Source organism: Nelumbo nucifera, chromosome 7, assembly GCF_055504915.1.
Source record: "Nelumbo nucifera cultivar China Antique chromosome 7, China Antique-T2T, whole genome shotgun sequence".
In the NCBI taxonomy this organism is placed as follows: Eukaryota; Viridiplantae; Streptophyta; class Magnoliopsida; order Proteales; family Nelumbonaceae; genus Nelumbo; species Nelumbo nucifera.
The window spans coordinates 3,546,954-3,564,194 of NC_142655.1; the positions used below are offsets into that span (position 1 = coordinate 3,546,954).

At 44.5% G+C, this 17,241-nt stretch overlaps 1 protein-coding gene across 5 annotated transcripts in view; it reads left to right on the forward strand.

Annotated features, from left to right (window-relative positions):
- The window catches only part of SRF2 (STRUBBELIG-receptor family 2), a 40,653-nt gene that overhangs the window by 19,210 nt on the left and 4,202 nt on the right, over nt 1–17,241 (forward strand). For 3 of the 5 annotated variants that reach the window (XM_088891864.1, XM_088891863.1, XM_010259123.3), the window contains exons 3-12: nt 13,603–13,725; nt 14,307–14,439; nt 14,545–14,616; nt 14,715–14,780; nt 14,881–14,952; nt 15,028–15,099; nt 15,742–15,813; nt 15,916–15,981; nt 16,075–16,140; nt 16,238–16,563. In XM_088891864.1, the coding sequence (XP_088747990.1) occupies nt 13,632–13,725; nt 14,307–14,439; nt 14,545–14,616; nt 14,715–14,780; nt 14,881–14,952; nt 15,028–15,099; nt 15,742–15,813; nt 15,916–15,981; nt 16,075–16,140; nt 16,238–16,563 (1,039 nt within the window). In that variant the 5' untranslated portion in view covers nt 13,603–13,631. Of the gene's footprint in view, nt 1–12,994; nt 13,092–13,602; nt 13,726–14,306; nt 14,440–14,544; nt 14,617–14,714; nt 14,781–14,880; nt 14,953–15,027; nt 15,100–15,741; nt 15,814–15,915; nt 15,982–16,074; nt 16,141–16,237; nt 16,564–17,241 lie in introns of those variants that run through there. The other 2 variants (XM_010259122.3, XM_088891862.1) reach the window with 2 other exon arrangements.

Here is a 17,241-nt window from a genome sequence, read left to right on the forward strand (position 1 = left end):
CTCCTAGTCCGGTCGCGCTCCTTTGGTGAGTCCTCCCGAGCTTTCTTTTCCCTTCCTACTTGTTATGTCGTCTAGCGTAGATAGCCTTGTTGATGAGCCCAAGGTGGGTACCTCGGCTCAGGGTGGCTCTTCCGCCGCCCAGCCGTCCGATGTACGGGCGGCTTCGGGTCATCTGGCATCCACCTCCCACCGAGGTCGGGTGCCAGATCAGTTCGGCCCTTCCACCATGACTCCGGAGAAACTTCAGGACCTCATACAGAGGTTCCACCTTCTTGGGGAGTATTCTTACATTCTCCCTACCGGTAACTTCCCATGGGAGCACGGTCCTGATGAGATCGTGGTCTTCAGGGAGCAGTTAGTAGCCAGACTCTGACTCCCTCTTCACCACTTGATTTTCGAGGTGCTGGTGCACTTCAACATTACTTTGGACCAACTTCATCCGAATTCCATACGGAATATAGTTGGGACCATTTCTCTTTGTTTTGACCGTTCTCTCCCTATCGACCTGGATGTTCTCAGCACCATTTTGGCCATAAAGAAGAGTGCTTCGGGCACTCTCCCCGGGCACAGACAGTCTTATTACCTGTCTCCCCGCCCGGGTTTCAAGCTTATGCACAGACTCCCGAGCAAAGTCCCGGCCTGGAAGCGAGACTACTTCGTAGTTCGGAGTAGCACGGGGTGGCCCTTCCCTATTGATTGGAGGGTGGCCGTTCAAGACCCCGACATCATGCTAGATGGGAAGACCAAGAAGGAGCTCCAGTCGCTGGCCCAGCTCGGGTTAAATTATAAGGAGTTCACATCCGAGGAGAAGCTCATCCAAGCCGGATTGAGCTCGGGTAGGTTTTGCCTTATACTTCGGCCCTTTGTTTATATGTTCACTTCGAGATTGCTAATATTGAACTTCACTGCAGGTCCCATGGAGGCAGAGAAGATTGACAACCAGAGACTCTTCCGCCAGATGAAGAGGAAGATGCGCGTGGCCAAGAAAGCACGCGTTGAGTCTCCGCAAGCTTCAGCCGAGATTCAACCTCCGCGGGCTTCAGCTCCAGAGCCCGAGCTCCCAGGCACTCCACTTGTCATCGACCTGGAGGGAGACGCGGTGCCTCATGGGCCCGAGGTGGTAGCGGAGCCCTCTGCTAAGCCCATTGAACCTGCTGCTGAGAGCGCTGCCGAGGCTTGTGCTACAGAGGCTGCTACCGGGGCTCAACCTGCTGAAGCTGCCGCTGAGGCTTCTGAGGAGTCCACTCGCGATGTAGAGATGACGGCATCTAGCTCGGAGGGTCAGGGAAGCCAAACTGTCTTGAATCCCCAGTGCAGCCTGGATAAGAGCAAGCTGACTGCATACCCGGGGGAGGTCACCGAGTGGGCTAATGATCTCACTCCTGGTCAGCTCGGTGCCCGAGCTACCACCCATACTATGGTGGTGAGTTCTTTTTTAATTTTTTAACTGGTTCCCCTTTTGACTGGTTTCCCTTTGGCAGGTGAACTCCGCCGTTCGCGCCTTGACCCTTCAATCAGATCGGCATCTGAGGCGGGCTCTGGAGGCTGAGAAGTCATCCCGCGCCGCCCATACCGAACTGAGGGCAGTTCGCGGTCAAGTCCACCACCTGGAGAGTGACGCCTTGGCTCAGAAGAGCTTCATCGAGGTGCTAATGGCGGAGAAGGGCGAGCTGGCCCAAGACAAGGACAGGTTGAGGGCCGAGGTGAATGGGCTTAAGGTCGGCCAAGAGTCCTTGGGGCTCGAGGTGGACAGCCTCAAGGCTGAGCGGGACGCCCTGAAGCTCGAGATGCAGGGCCTCAAGGAGGCAAAGGGGAAGCTGGAGCGCGAGGTGGAGTGCCTCCAAGAAGATATTAAAGAGAAGACCGCGAGCTTTGAGGATGCTCTCAAGGAGGCCAAAGCTTAGGCCATCATCGACTATGTCAGCTCTTCAAGGTTTGACGATGTGATGACCGAGGCCTACCGCAAGGGCTTCAAGCTCAGTCGGTGGCTAATCAGACACCTCTACCCCGACCTGGATACGAGCGCCATCACCACTTCACGGATCACTGACGACATCGTGCGTCAGTCAAAGGATGATCCAGATTCTGAGGATGAGGGTGCTGAAGATGAAGCAGAAGATGCTCGGGGCTTTGTACTTACATGCTTAGTCTTCTCTCTATTTTTCTTATAACAGACTTTTGTAACGACATTTACGTAATAAAAACCTTACTTTGTTGAGTATTTGAGTGAGTCTTTCATTTATTTTCCGAAGTGATCGCTTTGTTTCGAACCGTTAGGCTATTAGGCTAATTGCGCAAAGTGGGAGTTTTGTCAACCGCTGTGTTCCTGAACTGTACTCCATTACTTTAGTAGGGGTAGCCTTGTGTACACCGAGGTGAGCGAAATAGTAGGGTATACGCCCAACCTGTCTGCACCTTGGGCGCTGCATGTACCTAGTTCATGCTGAAGGAGTGACTAAGTCTTGTACGCTGTCGAGGTTTCTTTATTAGCTTGGCGTTTCAGCCCTTAGGCTGGAGGAGTGGCTCGTGGACCACTCTCAGAGTCTGCCCATGCCATAGAGGCGACTGGGTCCTGTTGTGCCGAGGTCATGTTAGCTCGGTATTCTGGCCCTTAGGCTTTGGGGGTGGCTCGTGGCCAACCCAATTCTTATAGATAGTATTGTCTTAAGTTGACAATATTCCATGCCCGAGGTACTTGTTTCCCTTCGAGGGTCTCAAGCTCGTACGTTCCTTCCCCAAGCACTCGTTTCACTCGGGAAGGACCTTCCTAGTTGGACCCGAGCTTGCCAGCATCGGGCTCTGGTACCATAATTTTACGAAGGACCAGGTTGCCCACGCGGAGGTTCCGCTTCTTGACCCTAGCGTTATAGTACCGAGCTACTCTCTGCTGGTAGGCTGCGGTCCTGATGTACGCGAGGTTTCTTACTTCGTCGAGTAGATCGAGGTTGGTACGTAGCTCATCTTCGTTTGTTTGATCACTGTATGCTTCTAGTCGCAGCGTAGGTACTTCGATCTCTGCAGGGATCACTACTTTGGTGCCGTAGTTGAGATTAAAGGGTGTTTCTCCTATGGTGGTCTTCTCCGTGGTCCGGTAGACCCATAGAATACTGGGTAGTTCATCTGCCCCTAATCCTTTAGCTCGGTCCAGCCGTGCCTTTAATCCGCGGAGGATGGCTCTGTTCGTGACTTCTGCCTGGCCGTTTGCTTGAGGGTGTGCGACTGAAGTAAAATTCTGCCGGATTCCCATGTCTTGGCACCAGTCTTGAAATTTGATGTCCTCGAATTGCTTGCCGTTGTCAGAAATCAATACCCGAGGTAATCCGAAGCGGCACACGATGTTTTTCCAAAAGAAGTTCTGAACATTTTGAGCTGTGATCGTTACAAGGGGTTCGGCTTCTACCCACTTGGTAAAGTAGTCCACTGTTACTACTAAGAACTTTCTCCCACCCGTTGCTGGCGGGAATGGCCCAAGTAGATCGATGCCCCACTGTGCAAAGGGCCACAGGCTAGTGAGATACTTGAGGTCAGCAGCGGGTTGGTGGTGAATATTGGCATGTCTCTGGCATTTGCCACATTTCCTAACGAGCTCGATGGCGTCTGCTTTCATTGTTGACCAATAATACCCCTGTCGGAGTGCCTTCTGGGCGAGGGCCCTACCCCCCAAGTGTTCGCCGCACAATCCCTCATGAGTGTCACGGAGTACGAGCTCGGCTTCGGTAGGTCGCAAGCAACGCAGGTAGGGGAGCGTGTAAGATCTCCGGTATAGCCGTTCGTCTATCATGACGTATTTGGCTGCCTGGCGCTGCACCCTTCTGGCTACATTGCGATATGCAGGGAGGGTCCCATGTAGCAAGAAGCTCACAAGTGGGTCAATTCAGCTTGACTCTGCATGGACGACGGGAGCGACCTCCTCTGCCCCCCGAGAATGCTAGGCCGAGGCAAGTCCTCTATGTACACGGTTCTCATGGTGACATCGCTGGTGCTGGCTAACCTGGACAAGGCGTCGGCCTCAGCGTTCTCTGACCTAGGGATTTGCCTGATAAAGTGTGACTGGAAGTTGAGCAGGGCCTCCCTGACTTTGGCTAAGTAGGCGATCATGGTTGGCTCGCGAGCTTCGTACTCACCGGTGACCCGGTTGACCATGAGCTGGGAGTCGTTGCAGATGACGATGTGCTTGGCTTTTACTTCTCTAGCTAGAGCTAGTCCAGCTATCAACGCCTCGTACTCCGCTTCATTGTTGGATGCCGCGAACTCGAAGCGTAGCGCGTACTCTAGTTTCGTGCCACTTGGGCCGTGCAGAACTATTCTGGCTCCACTGCCCTGTTGGTTCGAGGAGCCATCTACGTGAAGGATCTAGGACTCCTCATCCCAGCTCGCGCTTGGCCGAACTAGGAGAGATGCCACACTGGCTGCTTCCTCACGGGGCTCGGACTCGACCGGCCTGGGGACTTTGGAGCTGAATGTGCACTCGGAGATGAAATCTGCTAAGGCTTGGGCCTTAATGGCAGTTTGCGGCTTGTACTGGAGATCATATTCGCTGAGCTCAACGGCCCACTTCGTCAACCGACCAGAGACCTCGGGCTTAAGTAAGACTTGCTTCAGAGCTGGACATCTCGTCTCTGTTCCCTGCAATATTTTACTAACATAATAGATGGGTTGTTGGACCCGATCTACTTTCTTTATTAGTACCGAACTGACCACTTCGTCGCTCGCCAAGAGGTACGGTTCCAAAACATCGCCCTCCTTGGGTTGGGTTAAGATCGGTACACTAGCAAGGTATTTTTTGAGCTCGTCAAACGCGAGATGGCAGTCTTGGGTCCACTCGAACCCTTTTCTCTTAATTGCCTTAAAGAATGGTAGACATCGGTCCGTCGATTTGGACATGAAGCGGCTCAGGGCGGCTATGCGGCCATTCAACCTCTGAACCTCCTTTAACTTCCGGGGTGGTCTCATATCTAAGATGGCCTTAACCTTTTTCGGGTTGGCCTCGATGCCGCGATGTATCCTAGGAACTTGCCCGAGGTCACACCAAATACACACTTGTTTGGGTTCAGTCTCATATTAAACTTACGCAAAATTTCAAAAACAGAAAGCAAGTCTTGTATTAATTCATGTAAGAATTGAGTTTTGACGACCATGTCGTCTACATAGCACTCTATTTTTCTGCCAATTAGTGGCGCAAACAATTTATTTACAAGCCGTTGAAAGGTTGCCCCTGCGTTCTTCAACCCGAAGGGCATAACCTTGTAACAGTATAGACCGAACTCCGTGATGAAGGCAGTCTTTTCTTCGTACGTCGGGTCCATCTTGATTTGGTTATAGCCCGAATAAGCATCCAAGAAACTTAGCAACTCGTGCCCTGAGGTCGCGTCCACCAAGCGGTCAATTCTGGGGAGCGGGAAGCAGTCTTTTGGGCAGGCCCGGTTTAGGTCGGTGTAGTCGACGCACATGCGCCACTTGCTGTTGGCCTTCTTCACTAGGACGGGGTTGGCTACCCAGCTAGGGTAGTGGACTTCTCTTATGAAGTCAGCTGCGAGGAGCTTCTCGACCTCCTCGTCGACCGCTTTCCACCGCTCCGGGACTAGGTTGTGTTTCTTCTGTCTAACGGGCCTAACTACAGGATCAGTATTCAGCTTGTGAGTTATGAGGTCGGGGTCTATACCGGGCATCTCTGCCACGGACCATGCAAAAATATCTAAATTTTGAAGTAAGAAGCTTACCAGTTCGGATCGTAGAGGCTCCTAGACGAAAGCACCGATCTGAAGCGTCCGAGCTGAGTCTGTCGCTGAGGTCGGGACTACGACTGTTTCTTCCGTGGGCGTGGCTCGTTCTTCGCCTTGCTCCATAGGCCGCTCCAGTTCGAGGTCGTCGGTCACCTTGGTCATTTCCTTCTGGGCGGCGACATAGCACTTGCGAGATTCGAGCTGGTCGCCCCGTGCTACCCCCACACCGAAGTCTGTTGGGAAATTCATAGTTAAATGGTAAGTGGAGACCACTGCCCGTAGGACATAGGTGATCGGTCGACCTATTATGGCATTGTAGGGGGAGGGGGTCGCGACCACTAGGAAGTTGTGTTTGAATCTGACCACACAAGTTCATGTGCCGACTTCCACAGGTACTGTTATTTTCCCAAGAGGCCGGACTTTCTTCTCCGCTGAAGCCCACCAAAGGAGTGTTTGTAGGCTTCAGGTCGCTTCTCTGCAATTGAAGCTAGTCGAATGCAGCTTTGAAGAGGATGTCGGCCGAGCTGCCTGAGTCAACGACTACGCGCCTGACCTCGAAGTCGTTGATTCTCAGCTTTATTACGAGTGCGTCATCGTGGGGATAGTGGACCCCTCGCGCATCATCTTTTGTGAAGAAAATTGGCTCTTCTGTCCTCGGCCGCTTTGGGGGATTCTGCTCTTCCCGGGTGGCCTCACGAACTGACGTCCGAGCTGCTGCTGAAGTGCAACCCGCAACGATCGAACCTCCCACTATCATGTGGATGGTCCCCCGAACTGGCCTCTCCTCCGGAGGCTGCCTCTGCGGCTGTTTGGCCGGTCTGCTGCTAGACTCGGGAGCATCCTTACCGTGCTCCCCTTGCCGACCTGTTTTTTTACTATTGTTATTATTATTTTGTACAAAGTTTCTCAAATATCCGCGACGGATGAGCTTCTCTATCTTGTCGCAGAGGTTTTTACAACTCTCGGTACTGTGACCGTGATCTTTGTGAAAACTGCAATACAGATTCTTATTTCTCTCATTATGATTCCCCCTCAGACGGGGTGGCCACTTCACGTATGGGGCATCCTTGATCGCCATCAGGATTTCGGCCCACTTCGCGTTTAGTGGGGTGTAATCAGCTCGGTCCGCTACAGGAGATCGGAACAATTGACCCAGCTTTTACCCTGAGCTGTATCCTTCTTCTTTTGGCTGTCCCCTTGACTGGAAGACTCTCCTTCCCTCTTCCTTTTTTCGGGTGCGCCCTCGCCCTTGTGGTTGATCTCCTCTTCGGTGGCTATGAACTTGTCTGCGAGCTTCAGAAACTTGGTTATGGTCGCTGGTTGGTTGACGACCATGTGCCATTTGAACTCTTTGTGTGTCACGCCTTTCTTCGCTGCTGCAAGGCGTACGGCGGGGTCCAGGCGTGGTATCTACATACAAGCATCGGTGAACCGCTTGAGATAGCCCCGAATGGACTCTCCCTCTCTCTGCACTATGCTGAGGAGAGGTTGGGCGTAGTAGCCTGCCAGTCTCTCGTCTACTACGGGAGGAGGCCTGGCTTTTAGGAGGATTTTGAGGGGCTTTTCCTTTGCAAGAGGGGCGTTCGTCCTAGCGGCGAGACCTAGCTCGCTGTGAGGTTGGGTGTTGAGGTGGAAGCTGCGGCTGCTGAAGCTGAGGTTGAGGCAGCTGGGGGAATTGCTGCTGGTAGTGGTACTGGGATACGTGGTGCAGCACTTGCTGCTGATAGAGCTGGTTTTGTTGGAGCTGTTGCATTTGGGCTTGCATGGCCCGCATGCATTGCACCAGGTCGTCAAGCTGGCTCTAGTCGGTTGCCAGAGGAACAACAGTTGGTTCAGCAAAGGTTGTTTCCACAGAGGAAGGAAGGGGAACACCCACAGGTGTCGTTGCTCGCGGCACATTCAGGCTGGGGATTCCGTCCACTGAGAGAGGAATGGTGAACTGTCCTATGCAGACCGTGGGAACCTGGGGTTGTTCCCTGGAGTTATCCATCTCCATGCTTCGTCCAACGTTGCTTGAGGAAGGCATGAGTGTTGAATTTTTCAAGGAAGAAAAGAACTGTGAAAGTTTAGAGAAAGGCTTTTTGAAGCGTTTCCCACAGACGGCGCCAAATGATGGTGCGCAATCCGGTCACTCCTAGCTGGCACTCGCATGGATTCCCAAGAGGTACCTGAAATGAGGAAGAAGAAGAATCCCTGAGGGGTTTGCCCGGCGGGAACGCTCCGACGATTAAGTCAGTATTCTGCGCAAGAAGCAAAGAGAGGATAAAGGCTAAGAGTGAGATAGCGCAAGAGATTTTCGAGATACCTATTTTCTAAGAACAGGCTCCTTATAACAGAGTTCTGTTGTACCAGGCCTACTAGCCTCTGACAGGGCTGGTATAACCGCCACTGTCAGCCTACCACAGTTGTTACAGACAGGGCTGAGGTGGCACGCGCGGGATCGCCACTGCAGGGTACATACCTATCAGGTACAAGACACCTTCTAGAGCCGGCAGGAACAACACTATCTGACAAGGGACATGGCGGCTATCCCAGATCTGTCGGGTACGGGGGTCGAGCAGGAAGCCTTCCTGTGGTAGGCCGAACTACCCTTCCAAGAATTACCTTCCACCGGGCTGTCTCTTGAGTGACGAGCTGCCTGTAGCAAGTTATGCCGAGCTGGCTGACCCGAGGTGTCTATGCCTCGGGGTGTCCAGAGGTGAATCGGTGCGTTCCTATCTGGGAGTGGCCCAAGGTCCGTTGGGAGGAGCTCGGGCCTCAAAGAGAGGTCAGGGTACCCCGAACTCGGGGCGCCCCGAAGTGCCTTAACCCCCGGGGGGAGATGCAGGTAAGGCGACTTCCGGCGAGTAGCTTATCCACCCAGTTGCCGAGCTGAACTCGATGGGACCTTCCCTCCGAGTTGTGGTTGCAACCGTTGCGCTGTCACGCTGAATCACTGTTTGAGCAAGGTCACACCAACGTGTACCCATGCTACAAGGTCGGGCCAAATCACCCTCCATCAACTAACATGAATAAATGGAAAAGCAAGAAGGGATAAGATCATAAATGAATTCACCCATAGAAACTTAGGAGTAGCTCCTGAAAAAATGAGGGAAAGTATACAAAAATGCTTTGGTCATGTGCATAGAATATCATCAATAGACCAAACAAAAGAAGTGATTTGTTATAAGTTGAAGGGGCTATAAGGGTCTGATTTAGAGAAAATTTCAGACCAAACTAATAAATTATGATTTGAGAAATTCTCAAACCAAACCAAACTAGACTCATAATAGTACATTATGGGTTATTCTATTGGGTTTAACCCAATTAGAAAAGCCTAAGTATACTTACATAAATAACAAATATAATTCAAATATCAAATTGAAATGTTAACAAGTGCCACTTATTATTATTATATAAATTATATTCAAACTTCCTCAAAACATAAATGACTCCTTGGAGATCACATCTCTGCCTCACAACGCCCCATAGCGTATCCCCACCATGTATTGGGAACACCTCCTGATGATGACATCATCGGTTCTAGTTAGAGGTGTAAATCGGGTCGTGTTACCCGCAGTCCGGCATGACTCGACATGAACTTGGACCGGCCCAGCACGACCATGCGGGCCATGCTGGGCCTGAGGTTTTAGGTCCATGGGCCGGCACGACCGAGCGGGCTGTGCCACTTGGTCCAGCACTACCCACATATATTTTATATATTATATATATATATATTTATATATATTATATATAGTTATATAATATTATATAAATTATAGTTATATAATAATATATTAATAAAATAAATATTTTTTTTAATTTTATTATACTAATTTATTTAATAATTACATATATAAGCAATTTTATACACAAAATTCATATAAAATTAAAATTTTAAGTTTTTTGTCAATTTTTTTAAATAAATAGCTTTGGCCCGATGCACGGCCCGACCTGGCCCAAGGCTCGGCCACGGGCCTGGGCCGCCGACCCCCAAAATTTTCACCGGGAAGGGTGGCGAGACCCTTGACGACTTGCGGGCCAGCACGGCATGACCCACTTTGCACCTCTAGTTCTAGTACTATCATCGGGAGATGTTCCCAATACATGGCGGGGATGTGCTGTGGGGTGGCCCCTTGTGGGGCGGAGATTTGAACTCGACTCTTTGGGCATCAAATTACAAATTAAAAATTTAAACAAACAAGAATGGTGTATGGAATGTAAAATGAATACATACATACATATGTTTAAACGTATGTATTATATATATATATATATATATATATATATATTAGTAATTCGGTTTAATATGGTTTTGGTTTCATCTCTTTTCTAAAATTTAGAAAACAAACCAAACTGTTTTAAGGTAAAAGCAGACCAAATCGCCAATTACTGTTTGGTTTAGTGCGGTTTGGTAGTTTAGACCATTTAATGAACACTCCTGTATACCAAATAGGACATGGGTAGTGGGGTAGAAGTAATAAGAAATGATTAATTTAAGCACACATAATTTAACGATAAATATGCCATTAAATATAATAGATTGGCGAAACAAGATTAGTCTAGATGTAATTGACGACATATGGTTGGGATAAAGCATGGATGATGATGATGAAACTCTCCTCCATCGTATAAAAAAAGGAGAATCTACTTTGAAGTTAGACTTTGATGGTGTTTGGTAGTGTGGGTGTCTTTTGGGATCAATTTTCGAAAAAAAAAAAAAAACTGTCTACGCCTACTAACCCGTTTTTCACAATTAAACACCATCCTTATGTTTGATAGTGTTTCTGTCACGTAGGCAATAAGCAACACTTTTCAAGTGGAAAGGTTGTTTGGTATGGTGATTTCCGTCACCGTTTTTCATGTATGTGCACCCATTACTCTGTATAATAATGCATTGCTAATATTATGTCATATTATATAATGATGCTTATCGAACGGTTCAGATTAATTGGATAATTGATTTCTAATATCTAGCTTAAAATATCAAATCTAATAGTTAAAATTATTGTTGGGTTGGATCCAAAAACCCAACATGAATAATGACATCATATCCAACGGCTGTGAATGATTCAATAAAAAAAATACACGTAATAAAACCATATTTAATTTTCAAATAATCACCTGTTAGGCCCAATTCATGTGGAACTGGGCCTAATGGTTTGTGAGTTAATATTTTGGCTTTACCGTTTCATTTGGACAATTTCTTTTAATTAAAACACATACATGGAATTGTAAAAATTTAGTGGATACCCTTGGGTCATCAGCCTCATCCCAAATTCAATATGTCTACTTACATCTGCACATCATCACCGAATTAAGGCTTGTCCCAACTGTATGGGTATACTTTTTCTTTTTATTCAATACTACATGAATCATGTTTCGCTGTTTCATTAATATGTGCTCTTTAATCACTTCTTACCACTCACTTTCCAGCACCAAACACCAAAAGCCCCAAACCTAATGAAGGTAAGTTTCAATGCCAAGTCTCCATATTCGACCATTTAACACTTTCATTTGACCATGAGCATGATTCAATTTAACTGTAGAGTTGTCTTTTGATAAATTCATTGTCTAGTCCATTGTGCCAGTAATTTATAAAAGAATTTCTCAACTCATAAGATTGTACCACCATTTTCATTTGTACTAATCTACCTCTTGATCGGAGATGAAAAATGAACTACACGAATACTTAGTATGCTCTGTAAATTCCTTTGAACACATAAAAACGAGAAAATGCCAGTTTTAGAGAAAATTTCCCATGAGAAATAGTACAGAAAACCTAAAATCTAAATAATATTACAATACCTCCTCTAGTGACGATTGCAACGGCTGAGCAGTGAGAGAGGAAACAGTTCAGCGGCAAAGAAGAAAAATGCACAGATTCTGTGAAACCCTTCTTACCATTGTGTTTGAAGTTTCCATGGGTCGAGAATCACCGGAACATTCTAACTATGGACAGCTCATATAACATCTAGGATACACGTAAGCGCCACACCACATAACTGTTGGATGCAATGGCTCACCGATGCATGAAATGTCAAATTATCAGGAAGCATGTGATTTACGATGTGTGCCCATTTTTCATCATTTTTCCAAAAAATCGCCTGAACCAAACATGGTAGGCATTGAAAAGTGAAATCACCAACGTGGCTCCAATGTGACACCGTTTTTCAGATAAACGGCATCGATCATCCCCTTTAGAGTATACCTATTCATGAGCCAGGTAGCCCAATGGATTGACCCAACTCGGCTCATTCTTTTGTTGGGCTTAGGTAAAATCTTAGGCCTAGACCCAATCTTAGCTTGATAATATCACACATAATAAAAATATATATAAATAATATACAATATAAAAATAATATATAATATATATTAATTTATTAAATTATTACCAAATCAATATAATATTAATTGATTAAACTACACAATAGGTAGGTGTTTCTATGTCTAAATTGAGCTTTTGGCTTGAAGCCCCACTTTAGGCTTTATATCAGGGCCAGACTTGAGCTTGGGCTTAGACATTTTCTACTAATAAAGAGACAAAGTCTAACCTAGCCCAGCCTGTGAACATGTCTACTTTGGAGTTGATCAATCTTCCATTGTTCAACCTTCTTCGTTGGATAACACGAGAAAGAAAATTGGCTGTTGGCTATTAGCTGGAGTACATGGAAAAGATATCCAATAGTGTAATTTATTGGAATCTTAACAATATGACCGGGCAAGGTCAATAATATATATATATATATATATATATATATATATATATATATATATATATTGCGTTTTTGTAATTTTTTATAAAAAGACATGAGACATGTATATAATTATATATGACAAAAAAAGTGAAAACAATGTTTGTATTTTTTATTTTTCTTGTTATGTTTTTTTCATTTTAAAGAAATTAAATCGGATTGATCATATCCAACATACTTTAACAGATTCAAATTCGAATTAACGTTCTTTTTGAGATCCATCGATCGAAATGAGATTTATAGTATCGGATCGGATTCGGATATATGATTGGAATCCGATCCGATCGTTTTCATCCCTATTAACTCTAGTGAGGAGATGTTTGCAACCGTTGGATTTCATAAATAGTGGGACAGGCTAGAAAAGGTTCTGATATAATCGGTGTCCGGTGATAAGGTAGTCACGTTCACGGCACGTGCTTTGAAACGGTTAACGGCGGTAAGTCTGTAGCTAACTTGGACGCTGACAGCTACAAATTCCCGCCTTCAAACTCTTTTATAAAATCCAAGCTGGAACCATGGCCTGGGAAAACTTCTCGTGCCTGTAACCAAGAACCAGCCTCTCTCTCTCTCTCTCTCTCTCTCTCTCTGTTTCTTTCTGTGCCTGCAACCAAGAAAGCTTCTTTAGTGTTTAAAGGTGATATTCAAGCTCTAATTTCTTGTTGTTTTATCATGATTCTTGAATCATGTTTTCGAATTTGCTGTTGGTTGTAGACGAATTTCTCATTAGAAGTTTAGAGGGTTTTGCTTTCCTTCTTTTTGATTTTATTTTTCGTTAAGAATGTCAGATTTCCACGTTTTTTTGCAAACATTCTGCAGCTCCGATTTAAATGTCCAGAGTTCTCTGTTTTGGTTGTTCCATTATGATTTTCGTCTATAATCTGAGTGTCCTTGCGTTTTTTTATTTACTTTATGAATAGTTTGTAATTTTCACTTCGTTATGATCTGAAACGATGATCTACTTGAATTTCTATTTCCACGCTTAAACTGATGGTTTTTGTGAAGAAGACACTATTTTATGTATCTTTGTATTTTTATTCGGTTCTTGAACATTTTCTTGAGCTTCATCATCCATTATCTCCTGCTTCTCACACCTTGTTTCACTGTGTATTTTGTTCGTGTCCTAACGGTTTCACGTTTATCTGCAGTTCTTGATTCCGCCTAGCGCGCAGAAATAATGGCTATCTTCTATGTTCGGCTTCTTTTCACTGCATTTCTACTTTCCGTACCTTTGGTCTTGCCGACCTATGGATTGACTGATCCAGTCGACGGTATTTCCTTCGGTCCTCTGTTTTTATAATTCGTTTCTTACTCTCTAGTCTCTTCTTCTTTCGTTTTTTACGAAAATCTCTTCACTGTGATTCATTTTATATTACTGTACTGCCGATACGATACAAAATTGTATTGGGCGATATTTGTTATCTACCCGATACGTCAGTTGTTGGGCTTATTCATGCTTCTTCTGTTAAACACCCAATTGCTAGTTGTGGGCCCATAACCTGGTTGATTGGTAGCGACGAATTCACATCTGCGCCCCACTGCCGCCTCACATGCACATCTGAGCGTGCACTGGGAACATCTCCCGTACTAGTCATTGGGAGATGTTCCCATTGCACGGTTTGGATGTGTTGTGGGGCGCATTCAGTGGGTCGCTGATGTGATCTCGGTAGAAATCCGCTTGATCATTCCCACTATAGTTTATTCTAGGGAGAATGACTGCATTGAGCTGCAGTGTACTTAACCCCTTTCTTCTATGGGCTGTATATAACGTATACAATGTTCATGACACTGAGCCCTGTTTAATCAAATACCCCCATTACCCATGGGATGATTCTTCATTTTACTTCTGCAGCCACCGCTCTTCGGAATCTTTACACGTCTTTGAACTGCCCATCACAGCTGAAGGGGTGGAACTTGAACGGCGGGGATCCCTGTGAGGAATCGTGGACAGGGGTCTCATGTTCTGGATCATCCGTCATATTCATGTAACACAGTAGCTACTTTTTTTTTTATTCATTTACCTAGTCTGTCTGCCTACTCTTTTCAGCGGATATTGCCAGTTTCCCAACTAAACTACTCCCTTCATGCAGCAAGCTTCATGGGTTAGGCCTTGGTGGAAATCTCGGGGATCAGCTCTCAGGTCTCCTCAATTTAAAGCAGCTGTGAGTTACTTTTGCAGGTCATTGGGCGAAATTTGGTCAGTGCGTTTTACGGAAATTGTTTTTTTTTTAATATATTTTTTGTGGGTCCCTTGTATTAGGGATGTCAGCAACAATAAACTTCAGGGTGAAATTCCTTTCAGTTTACCCCCAAATGCCACACATATGTAAGTTTACTGTTTTCATCGGTTTTGTTCCTACCGCATGATGCTTTGATAATACGTTAGTTTTTTCACGTTTATATTTACTCTGTTATTGTTAATGCAGAAATTTGGCATGCAATAATTTCAGCCAGTACATACCGAACTCCTTAACTTCCTTGAAATACCTACATCATCTGTGAGTTGTTTTTCTCCCCTAATTGTGCATTTTATGATTTCTAGTTTATGAGTACTGAGTCATATCTTGGTGCAGGAATCTTAGCCACAATTCCTTATCTGGTCCCATCGGAAATGTATTTACTGGTTTGCAGAATCTAAAAGAAATGTATGACATCTTCACTACGTTTAGATGAAGTAGAGTGAAAAGAAACATGTATGATTTGTTGGGCGGTTAATTTGATTTGTAGATAACATTTGAAAACAAATTTAGATGAACTGGAATGAAACAGATACATGCATATTTTGTTCAGGCCATTACTCCATTTATAGATGAAACTTTTGAAACCAAAATTTTTAGATTAATTTTTCTAAGTGCTGTTCATTTAGATTGTTGCTTATGGTGTTAGCTTGTGTTTGGTGGTCCTTGTTGAATCTTTAGACAGATAATGCTGGACTTTTTTGGTTCATTAAAATCACAAGTTATAATGTTATCTGTCATCCTTACTGGCTAACTACCATTTGTTTGGTTCCAAGATGAATTTGAAACAATTTAAGATATCTTAATTGCTGTTTATAGTCATGAGCTTGCTTTTTGATCCCTTTTACCATCCATTTTTGGACTCTTCTGTGGAATCATGTCTTGAAATATCTGCAGTTGGTTGCCTGCCTTACTGTTTTATTCTGTCATTAAGAAAAGGGTGTTTCGGTTCTTATCCCAAATTTATGTGGTTGGCTACATGATTCCTCCACGATATGAAGTGTACTTGATAGTCAAATAGTAATTATTGGTTTTTATCTTATTTTTCAGGGATTTATCCTACAATTATTTCACTGAAGATCTCCCTAGTTCATTTGGATCATTGACAAATCTTAATAGGCTGTAAGTTTAAATGGATGAGACTTATGTGTACTGCATTGTGAATGATACATTTGTTTTATTATTTTTTATTTTTACCTATGTTTTTTTGTGGCATGTGTGCAGATACTTACAGAATAACAAGTTTACCGGATCTGTTATCCTGTTGGCCAATCTTCCATTAACTGACCTGTAGGGTTCAATAAGATTTAATTTTTGTTTTATTTCATATTTCTGTTTAAATTATTATCTTATAACAATTTTGATTGTATTTCTTTGTCACAGTAATATACAAAATAACAACTTCAGTGGTGTTATTCCAAGGGAATTCCAATATATACACAATCTATGGTTAGCTTTTATCTAATTTGAATGACTTTTCTATTTATCTTTGTTTGATTCATTATTGAATGATGCACTCAGTATTTATCTCCCTACTTCTTGTTAGGATTGGTGAAAATATGTTTCGTACGGTAGCCAGTTATCCTCCCTGGGATTTTCCTGGGGATCAGCCTATTGACCAGAACATCAGCATCCCCCCAAGAACACAGTCCAGTGCCATTGCAAGCTATCCCTCCCTTAGGGTAGTAAAAAACAGGCAAAAAAGGTTGGGTCCTGGTGGGATAGCTTTTATGGTTGGTGGAGTTACTCTTATTGTAACCTGTGCAGCATTCATTATTGCAGTCCGCATTAATCGATCCCGTTCACGTATGCAAAAGATCTTGGAGACAAATGCTAGCTCAATACACTCTCTTCCAATCAGTACCTATATAGGTATAATCCTGTTTGAACAACCACTTTGCTAATCTGGGTTCTTTTTATACAAATGTAATTGATTATTCTCTAGTTTTTCAATGTTCTGTCCTAATACTTTTGCTGTTATTTGTGTTTTCCTCTTTTATTTTCTGGTACCATTCTTATATCAATAATTTACTTTAATAGTCACAAAAGAATCTATTCCTATATTTAGAAAAACTAATATATGACCTTACCTTGTTTCTTTGGTAGTCGGTAGCTACTACGATAGTTTATTTTAACTATCATTTGCAGATTTTGCTTCACTTTCTTAACATATTCTTCCTTCATATATCTGCTGAGTTCAATCTTGTCATTTCAACCCTTTCTTCTTGGTTGTATGGGTTGAATTACTAATTTTACTTCACAGCTTGGAACTCTTGCTTCCTTTATGGCAGCGAAGTTCTTTTATTGTTCTTCAGTATGAAATAGCTCTTGACCTAATATATGGATCCCTGTTTTTTTTTGAAAGGTAAAGTAAATTTATTCAAGAAAGAGAAATTACAGCAACTCCCAGACCAAAAGGAAGGTCTAGAAGCAAATCAAGTTACAGACTTCACCAAGACTGAGAATTAAACAAATGAGACAAATTCAAGGTTCTTAAAGTCCTGAGTAACAGACACCCAAGACATCAGCTTGCCTACAGCTCTCTGCATT